General features: G+C 25.1%; 1 protein-coding gene across 1 annotated transcript; it reads left to right on the plus strand.

Annotated features, from left to right (window-relative positions):
- The first annotated feature begins 171 nt into the window (after positions 1-171).
- On the plus strand, positions 172-9,938 carry LOC129606207 (major facilitator superfamily domain-containing protein 6). The gene is made up of 7 exons (XM_055516371.1): positions 172-280; positions 6,709-6,985; positions 7,154-7,417; positions 7,492-7,740; positions 7,798-7,936; positions 7,994-9,172; positions 9,266-9,938. The coding sequence occupies exons 2-7, from the start codon at positions 6,834-6,836 to the stop codon at positions 9,455-9,457; spliced, it is 2,175 nt and encodes a 724-aa protein (XP_055372346.1). The 5' UTR covers positions 172-280; positions 6,709-6,833; the 3' UTR covers positions 9,458-9,938.
- The last annotated feature ends 1,415 nt before the right edge of the window (positions 9,939-11,353 follow it).

Here is an 11,353-nt window from a genome sequence, read left to right on the forward strand (position 1 = left end):
TTTTCTTTTTTTTTTTGGAAATATTTCTGTGATAAAAAATATGTTTTTGACTAAGAGTTATTTTATTTATTATATGTAATTTTTATAATTTAACATCCTATATACATTAAACATCATATGTAAATGAATATTAAACTATATATATATATATATATACATATACACATGTGATGTTTGTACAAAATAATATTAAAAAATTCACTATATAAATTCATTTATATGTGTGTGTGTGGTGTATTTTAAGTGAAAAGTAAAATATATAATTAATATCTATATATGTGTAAGTATATATTTTGTAATATATTCATAATAATATATTGGTAGTTATTTTCATTTTTTCAATATACAACGTATATATGTATGTCTACATATAGGGTGATTTCGAACTATTGAATGAATAATAATTGAAAATTATGATAAATGAAAATTAATTGATTGATTCATTAATGCACTGCTAATTGTCTGAAACACTTGTTTAACTAAAAGGTCTCCAGCTCAAGTCACTACAAAAATTATATCCAATATTAAAAAAAACACCAGCAAAATAAAACAAAAAATATCAATAACTTTAAAATATTTAACAGGAAGAGAAAACTACGATAAAGTCATCTCCTACCCAATAAATTCAATGAAGCAAAAAACTGGTTCATTGTTCACCGATATCATGTATTAGCCCTATGCTCCTCCCAGGAGCGAATCATAATCCTTTATAAAAACCAAAAAAAATAGAATTCCTGAGTTATGAATACAGAAATAAGCAGTTAAAACACCATTTCCTTAGCTTAAAAATAGTAGCTTTATAATAAATTAAAAAATGTTAGTAAAGCGAGAAAAAATTATATGTATTTACTCAAAAATTTTAAAGTAAATGTTATATCAGTGTTATATCAGTGTTGCAATAAAGGAGCGGTATTGCATTTATTAATCGACTACATATATGTATGTATATAATTTACAACTGAATAATTAGAAATACCTACAGATTAGAGGTATATCGTCTTTTGCCTAATATAAAAATTTTCCCTTTTTCATCCCCAAGTGGAGTGTAGGATTCTTGCATGACATCATACTTCAGCTTCGTTAGTTGTAAAATTTCAAAATTAATGAAAATTTTTGTATTATCTTATACTTGATTTTAACGACTCTTGAGCTTTTTAAATTACAAGTATAAAAGTAATGAGTTGAAATGGTTTTCACATTTTTTAACTTAAATTTAAGTTTAGCTGCTTGTATATTTGTATTTATGAATTAAAAGAATAATAAAGCGCAGCAAAACTTAATTTATTTAATTTGTTCATTATTTAAAATCTAATTTTGTTCTGAAATCTAAAAATTTTTATTCTAAATTTTATTCATTTGTTAATCCAATATTATACAATTCCCAATTTCTAAAATCCATTTGGAATCCATTTTTTTTCAATTCTAAATAACAAAGAAATATTAAAACGCTTCTCGAATTTAAAATATGTTAAGCTACTTAACTATGCCTCAGTTGTAAGGCGTTGTTTAGCTTTATCAAATAAAATTTGGTTACAACTAGAATTTTTATGGAATTTTCTTCAAATCTTCATTACTTGGAGAATTAATTTCAAATCGTATTTTAGATAAAAAATTTCAATTAAACTTTATCATTTCCAAATCCCCCTGTATATAATATTATATAGGGTATTTGAATTATACCAGTTAAACAAAAATGTTTGCTTTTTAATTTCTTTATGTCATTTCTTGTTCGAAAAAGCAAAAAAAAAAATATATATGTATATATACAAAAATCAGTGGATGAAAAGGAAAGGAACAAATAAAATAATTGGTGTAATCTTATTTATCAGGGTCAAGTATACTTTTTATATATACACATATATACAGACGTAAATATGTATATGGAAAAGAAAATATTTACATATCTACAAAAATATTATGTATGTACGCATATAAGACATACATACATATTTATGAGAACAATATATGAGCAAATATGAGCAAATATGAATAAGAAGTTTTATATTGTACTTGTATATACTAATTTGTATTTATTGATATTACAGATTTATTTACATAATATATGTTTATATGTTTGTTATACACACACAATATTTTATATTGACCGTGGAAGTCATGGACTTTTTTCTTTTCTATTATAATTTTCTTAGTACATTACTATTTTTGTATGTAAATTTTTATTTAAAACATAATGTTATATAATTTTACACATGTTTTACATAATTACTTATATATACGAATACAATCACTTATGTTTTAAAGTAAAAAACAATACAATATTCGTATGTAGAGTGCGTGTACACAAAGGAATTTTTTTTTTATATGTACACAAAATAATGTCATCACCATGTCTGTGATTTTAATTTTGAAGGATTTTCTATAGTCATTTGAATTATTTTACAGTAGTACTCCTTCTTTAATTTAAAAATTTTTTAATCAATCTTTTATTAAATTTGTTAATTTGATATTCATTAAAGATGATTATTACTTCCTTTATATACATACAAATACAATAAAAAATTTCTAAAAAATATCCTTCCTCAAGGCTTCTTATTATCCTTGAATATAATAAATTTACATTTTCTTATTTTCTTTCTTTGTACATTATAATGCGTGTGGGATGGGAATGATGTAATATTCCTTAAAAATTATTTGGATTAAATTAAATTTGCGAAAATCATACACAATGAGTGAAGCTTTTATCATTATATAATATTGAAACATTTCAAAGGTTATTTAATTTTTTTTGAATGACAAATAATAAAATTTCTGAATTAAATTTGGATTTTGTTTATTTTAAATTTTAAAAGTGCATAATAACTTGGAACTAAATTTCATAATTTAAAAATTCTTAATTCCTACTAAGCAGTAGTCATACCAGCTCTAAGGAATTTATTAAAATTAAAATATTTTGTCCATATTTGAAAGAAATTTATTGAAATTTGCAATTCAAGGTGAAATTTTGATTTTTGCTTCGAAGTAAAATGAGCAAATTATTAAAATTTTTTAATAATTTTTAATTGAATATCATTTTTATAATAATTATTTTTTTATGAATTTTAAAATATTTTCTCTATTAAATTTCTTTGCATATATTTAGGCGAAAAAGAAAGTAGTTTTAAAATTCTTTGTTTTGGTTATCTTTCGAGTTTCTAATATTTAAGGTATTAGGTAAAATAAATTACAGGTAGTAAATTAGTTACCTGACTTTAATATTGTTATAAGTATAAAAAATATTTTATATAGAAATTTTAACAAAAGTTTATACTAAAAGGAAATGTTTTGAAGAGAAGTTTTATCTTAATTCTACGCGTTATAATTCTTGTTTTCACTGCAGTAAAATAGAAATACGTAAATTATTTCAAAAATAAAAAAAATTAGGAAAGAAATTAACAAAATCGAGAATAGATGTAATTGACCGTGTCAACTCTGTGATACGCGTACGAAAAATAGATGTCAGAAATTGACATACAGTTTCATACAACTTCTTGCTTTTTATATGTGTAGTGCTATTTCATATACATATATTATGACAATTATCTTATAAACCCATACTATCTTAAAGAGTTTTACTGAAAATTATGGCCACATCACCAAATTCCTAAGTTCAAAATTTCACCTTTGTAGCTTCAATAGTTTCTGAGCTATGAATAAATCGATTATGAAGTGGTATACTACAAACAGTCGAGAAATACAACAGGCTGTTTATCAAACACAACAATATATTTGCTTGTACAAAATTTCAAAACTATTCGCCGAATAATTTTCGATATATGGCTAAATAAGTTTTGAAGTTGTAGCTTTGGTCAAATAAATTTTGAAGTTTATTGGAAGAACTGGTTTGGCAGCTACCCAAATCAGCACCTCGATTATATCTTATTTAAATTTCTGGTATTTCCTATACTGAATTATTTTTGAAAACTTGGTGAGCTTAGCTCTATTAGTTTTTGAGTTATCGTTGGGACAGACATAGTTAAATCGACTCAGAATTCGACTAATAACATTTACTGGAGCCTATATCTGTAACCATTATTTCTAATAGTTAAAAACGGTATGGCAAATTTATTATACCCCTCGAACATACGTTCGTACGAGTATAAAAAAAAAAAACACCAAAACAAAATGCTTTCCTTTTTCATACATAAAATTAATCCTGTAAAAATTTATGCTATAAAAGAGAAAAAGCGAAAAATATTTGTGATTAAGGAAATTTCTTTGTCTTTTTTAATAAAATAAAAATGTGAAAGCAAAACAAACAACAAAACAATAACGAAACTCACTTTTTTTCTGATTATAAATTTATAAGCAAAATATGCTAAATATGTAGTATGTGTGTATGTATGTAATTCATTTACCTTGTTGTTTGTGTTCTTATGTCGTTCCAAATTTATTTTTGTCAAATATTTTAGGATTTTGTTTTCATTTGCATTGATTCTGTGCGTATAATTTGTATACACTAAATTAATATATATATGTATGTAAATCTCTTGGGGTGAAAAATATTAATTTTGAAAGATTTTATTTTCCCTTGAAAAAAGATTTCTTGCAAACAAAAAAAAAAGAAGGCTGCTCATATTATTTAGGATTTTTAGGTTGTTAAATTATTGATTTTATTATTCGAATTTTACATGAGTTTTTGAAACAAAAAATTTCATTTTGAGAATCTGAAATGCATAACATATAAAAAGTTTTGAATACCTTAGTTTCTCACTGGTAATTTAATAACGAAATATTGTAATCAATTCAGTCATTCATTTAATAATAATCTATTAATTATCAAGTTTAACAAATTCGTGACAATGAGTCTAATATTAAGAGTCAAAGAAATTTGTACGCGAAATTTTTATAGAAAAATGTTGAGCCCAAAAGAATATTAACAGAAAAATTTCATTTAAATTTTTGGCCTTTGTTAATGATGTTTAGACTGAAAGAATATCAAATAATTAATATTTGACTCTTGTTTTTTAAATTTCTTGAAGAAATTGTCTGAATGGAAGTTTAAATTACTAATATTAGCAGCGGGGCAAATATCTTTTTCATCTGTATTCCTTCTTATAAGGCAATTTAATGAATGTAATCGAAAACAGTCATAAAGTTTTTGTGGATAATTTTTAAAAGGTCAAAAGATTTCATATAAATTTAAGGACATTTTTGTTCAATATATCGATAGTTTCGGTTTATATTATAAATAAATTTATTTTATAGCAAATATTAAAACTAATCCTTGAAATTCTATATATAGAAACTTTTATGAATACAAAAAAGTAGCTATAATATAAAGCTTTTCAAATATCTACATAATTGTAATTTAATGAAGGTAATATAGGTATTATGTACGTAATACAGTAGAATATTAATAAGACGACTATTTAAAACGAAACCGAAATCATTTTTGAATTTGAAGATTAAGGATATTGTTTTTATTTAAATTTATCCTTTAAATTAATTGAGTTAAAATCCTGAGTGCAATGTTGTTCGACTTTCTCGATTTAGAATAATAATTATTGCAGGACATAAAAATTCACATTTTTTTTTGAAAATTAAAAATATTTTTCAAAAAACAAGCTGTTACTTTACTGTAACCGTTTAGCCAACTTTTGTGGTTTAATGGCAAATATGTACTATGTGAGTATGTGTATGGTCGAGTTTCTTACATTACCTATGTACTTACAAGAAGAAATAACATTTTCAACTGATTTTATTGATTGTTTTGTTTTAACAAATAATTAAGTTGTATGGATTTTTATGTACCTATACTCGTATCTATATATTATCTATGACAGAGCTCTTAAATTTTTTTGGAAAAAAAATTTTTCAAAATTTAATAGTCGCAATCGAATATCGTTTTTCTTTCAAACAGAATGATGGGTCACATTTTAAATTTGAATGGGTCGCATTCTGACCATGGACTGCACTTTGCCGACGTCGACCGTAAGGTATTGATTTATATGGAATATTAATGAACATTTGTTCATGTTTTCAACAAAGATGGCAAATCGTTCAAGTTCTACTGTATAATATATTTTATTTATTCCGGTGTTTGTGGATGTGTGAGTTAATTGAAAACATAAAATCGTTAATGCTTTTCTTTTTACTTGCGAAAAGTGGCATTTAATGAAATTCAATTTTATGAAGATTAACATGAAATGAGAGAGAGAAAACAAAGAAAAATTAAAAAAATATCTCTAAGAAAAATTTTATTTAATTCGACTTTTTTTCCTTTCGCTAAAGGAACCAAGAATTTACTCTTGTATGTTTTTTATACTTTTTCAAAATAAATTTTTGTTCAGGTTTCATTTGTATCAGATTAAAACATTATTTTTCTGCTTGTACAGTCGGCTTGTAAAGCAAGAATTTTAGGAAAAGTTTAATATTATCTACATTCATCGTCTTATCACAGATCAGCTCCTAAAAATCTCAAAACTTTGGTTTTTATATTTTTGGGTTGAAGAATCGAAAATGTGCTTGGAATGCTTACCTTAGCAAAATATTTTCTGAACTATTTGTCAAGTACTGGATTGTACTGTGAAAATTTCGAAACCTTCGAAAGTAATAAAATTTCTGTTTTAACTTAAAACAACTAATTTTTCTAGTATTTCTAAAAATTTTGCAAATATTTCTATATTTTAAAAATAATTCCTTATAATTTTAGTATTTTTAATGTTATATACGCCATTTTATGACATTAATTTAATTATTAATTTACAGAATTTGCAGTTCTTTAGAAGAAAGGAGGAGTAAAATATTTGAAGAATAAAAACCAGCAAAAAAAAAAATAAAATTATTTAAAAATATTTTCGTCCTTTAATAACTACGCGTAGGTTATTATAACAATGGATTATTCAAATAATTTTGGTGATGGTGGATATGATTATGGTGATAGTGGTGGGAATCAATATGGAGGAGGACAACAACAGATTCCAGGGGGTTATGGTGCAAGACCAAGAGTTGATGTTGAAGCAGAAGGAGAAGTTGATCCAACTTTGTAAGTAATTTTTACTTTTCTAAAAAAATTTGAAACAAAAAAATTTCTTAATTTTTTTTTATTGATAAATTTGGCTTTTACTTTGGTTGGTCTCATGTTAATTTTTCAAGAATAATTAGTTATTTTTATTAAATTAAAATATTAATGATTCTCCCATTTATGTTTCAGATATCCTGAACCAAAAGAAGCAACTCACAAAATTCGTGGAAAATCTGATTTAATAGAAAAAATATGCGGTCCTGTTGATCAAGAACTGCTCACAGTGAAAAGTTTTTATTTCTTCTTTTATTCAGCTTTCGGTTCATTATTCCCTTTAATGGGTATTTACTTTAAACAAATGGGTATGAATGCCGGACAATGCGGTGTTTTAATTGGTATGAGACCATTTGTAGAATTTTTGGCTGCTCCCTTTTGGGGTGGTTATGCAGACAGGTAAGTTGGTATTTTAATTTGAATTTTTCATATTTATTAAATTTTGTAATGAAATTAATTTTTTTTTTATCTAGATGCAAGCAAGGAAAGAAATTATTATTGGCATCGTTAGCTTCTTGGATTATTTTTACAGTACCTTTAGGATTTATTCAACCGGAAGCTGTAAAATGTATTGAGAAGAAAAATGCAACCGATTTTTATATTACGACAACAAGAACTCGAAGAGATTTAAGTGCTGTAGAAGAAATGGAAGCAATGGATAAGGGATTGAATCTTTTAGATGATTTGAATGAAACTGAATATACAAATGAAAATGGAATTAGGTAAATTTTTGTCAATTTGTCATAAATTTTATACTAAAGCATTGAAATATATTTTAGACATCGAAGATCTTTTTTGCCTTACCATGGAAAAACTGGAATATCTCCAATACAAGTAAATTTTGCTAAAAATTATGATGCTATAGCGCACAAAGACTATGTTAGTCCAATATTTTCTACAATGGTTTACAGGACGCCGGTAATATTTATAAAATTTCTATTAAATTTTAATGTAATAATTTTTTTTTAATTTTAGGATATTCAAAAAGCTTTTTTCCTTCTCTTACTATTAGTTTTAATTGGAGAATTTTTTGCAGCTCCAGCTATTACATTAGCTGATTCTGCTGTAATTACATTATTAGGAGATGATGCAGATAAATATGGCCACCAAAGAATGTTCGGATCGCTTGGATGGGGTTTATCTATGTTCTTCGTAGGTATCGCATTAGATCATTCAACATCATTTCCAGATCATCCTTGTGGACCAGAAAAACAAGAAAAAAATTACACAATATGTTTTGCAACGTTTTCTGTATTAATGACATGCGCCATTATTACAGCATCACAAATAACATTTAAATATGATCCAGCACTAGAACCAGAAAATCCAGTTGATCAAACAGATAACTTAAAACAAGCTGCAGAAGATGAAATGCAAAATCAATTAGCTGCTCAATTGAATTTACCATCGTTAGCTGTAAATAGTAAAAGTGGTACAAGTGGTGGAGCTTTAAATATGGGTGTTCCGATGGGTCAACCACAAATGGGAGCAGAATCAAAAATATTCGCTCAAACAACAAGACAGATGCCTGAATGGGTAACAGTAATGTCACATTTTAAGGATCTAAAATGTGCAGCATTCTTATTTGTTGCATGGTTTATGGGCTTCGGTATTGGTTTAATTTTTACATTTCTCTTCTGGCATTTACAAGATTATGGAGGCTCACCTACATTATTTGGTGTTGCTTCAATTATAAATCATCTTTCAGAAATATTCGCATATTTCTTTAGTTTTCGATTAATAACACAAATTGGACATGTTAAAGTTTTATGTCTCGGCTTAATAGGAAACGTTGTAAGATTTTTATATATTTCATGGTTAACTAATCCATGGTGGGTGCTACCATTTGAGTTCATGCAAGGTATTACACATGCTGCTGTCTGGGCTGCTTGTTGTTCATATATTGCACATAATACACCACAACATTTGAGAGCATCATCACAAGGTGTTCTACAGGGCATACATCATGGTTTAGGAAGAGGTTGTGGAGCAGTAATAGGTGGTATATTTGTAGCTAATTTTGGTACGACGGCAACATTTCGCGGTTATGGTATAGCATGTGCTGTCGTTTTAGCTGCATTTATATTCATCAATTTTTATAGAAAAGAACAAGGATTCATTTCAGAAATTCCAGCAACAGAAGATCCACATCAAGTAAATCAAATTGTTGATATTTTTTATAAAACGAAATTTTTTTTTGCATTAATGGATATTTAATAATGTTATTTTTGTATTTTTTTATTTTAGGTTGCCGAAGAAACATCACATTTAGCTCCTCATGGTGTGCCAAGTAATCCAATACCCCGTGCATTATCTAGTTCACGATTAAATGATATGCCACCAAATGGTCAACAATATGGAACTTATCAAACATCAGCTGGTGGAAATCTAGATATTCCTGGAGGTGGAGGTGCCGCAAATCCGTTCATGCAACATTAGGAACTATCAGCAAACTATTCAAATTAAATAATTGCTTAAAAAACACAATAAAATTAATCAAAAAATTTAGCTATACCGCGAAACATAAAATAAAAAAAAAAAACAATACAAAAAAATTTCTTAGCAAAAAGATCGAATTTAATAAACCAAAAATATTGTTAAAGTGAGCTAAAAATGCGTACTGGGTAAAAAAATGAATTGAGTTGTGTAAAACAAAATGTTGTTTTGAAAATATTTCGAATATTTGAACATCATTTTTGTTGTTGAACTTACGTACGCATACCATTGAAAATATAAAATTGGAAATACAGAAATTAAAGTGAAAGGAAAATGACAGCTTTAGTTAATTTAAAATTAAAATTGTATGAAATTATAAAATTAAATTGGATTCTAATAGTTTAAAAACAAAAATGGAATTTAATAAAATAAATAATGCGTTTTTAAAAAATTTAATTTGCACATAATGGAAAAATTAAGTAAATTTTTTAGTTAATTTTGAAAATTTTTGGAAATTTAAATTTAAAAATTTAATTTAAATTTCAATTTTAGAATTGATAGAAATTTAGATTTCTATCAAGTTTAATTTTAAAAAAAATTTTACTATTGTGAATCCTATTTACAAAACATAATGATAATTAATATATTTAAAATTAAATTTTAATTTGAAATTAACAAATTTGTGTATTTAAAATCAAAAGTTAGTTTAAAAATTTTAGGACTTATAAAAATTTGATTTTTAAATTGCCAATGTTCAAGTTTAACACTTCTATTTAAAATTAATTTTAAAATGCTCTACGCCGTAAATTATGCAATTTATTATAAAGTGGAAAAATGATTGTGGTTTTTTCTTTGTTATACCTATTCATTATGATTATTTCAATTGAATATTCTAATTTTGAATAAAAATAGTTCTAATAATTACTTGATAAATAAACAAATCAGAAGAATTATTTTGTATTATTAAAATTGTATAGCTAGCTAATGTTATATGCCGATTAAAAATATTAATTATTTAACAAAAAAAATTTTTTAAAAACTGAATTTCACTATTTTGTTTTAAATGGTCAGCCAAAACACCATTACAGTATTTAATTTTTTTAAATATGTATGTATTTTTTAATACAGAAATAAATATACATATATTTATATATACAATATTAATTTTGTGAAGCAATACGAAATATTTCAATATATTGGATACATGTATCTGTAGCAATACTACCTAAGACAAATTGAAATTTTCTGTATTTAGCTCTATCTTAAGTTGGAAACAGAACAGATTCCGCGGCAAAATATTAAAATTCATATATAGAATACATATACATATATTTTTAAATGGGACTACCAAGAATCATGCGAATTTCACCGCCGGCGGTGGAATAGCCCAAAATCCTATTTTGCATTACCTGTTTCCATTTTGGGTTAACAACGGGAAACGTCCGCTTTAGTGTTTTTTTTCTAATTAATCAGGTTAAATTTAACAAACAAATCAACAAATCTAAACATTTATTCTAAGGTGTTGTCTTTAAATTTTTATTTATAAATTATTTTATCTTTAAATTACTAACATTATGATTAAATATCTCTGATTTAAATAGCTTTTCTTTATTGTTACAGATATTTCATGTATATCTATATATTATTTACTTAAAAACTACATGTATAATATATACATAATAATATATAATAACAAAACAAGAAAATTAAATCTAAAATTGTTAAGTTTCTAAAATGAAAATAATGGCTTGTTATATGCATATCATTTTATTGAGAATATCAACGCTTAAAAATATAATATTATTCTTATTATTATTATCACTATACTATATAATATTATATTTGGAAAAAAAAAAACTTTTAAAACTTGTATATTTAATTGCAAAATATTAAAGAAAA

This window comes from Condylostylus longicornis, unplaced genomic scaffold, assembly GCF_029603195.1.
Source record: "Condylostylus longicornis isolate FDR11 unplaced genomic scaffold, ASM2960319v2 ptg000018l, whole genome shotgun sequence".
Classification (NCBI taxonomy): Eukaryota; Metazoa; Arthropoda; class Insecta; order Diptera; family Dolichopodidae; genus Condylostylus; species Condylostylus longicornis.

What these genes read in the sequence shown, in the direction of transcription:
- LOC129606207 (XM_055516371.1), top strand. Translation starts at nt 6,834, where the DNA reads ATGGATTATTCAAATAATTTTGGTGATGGTGGATATGATTATGGTGAT. An exon ending in CAATGGTTTACAGGACGCCG is followed by an intron (nt 7,937 to 7,993) that starts GTAATATTTATA and finishes TTTTAATTTTAG; the next exon opens with GATATTCAAAAAGCTTTTTT. An exon ending in CAACAGAAGATCCACATCAA is followed by an intron (nt 9,173 to 9,265) that starts GTAAATCAAATT and finishes TTTTTATTTTAG; the next exon opens with GTTGCCGAAGAAACATCACA.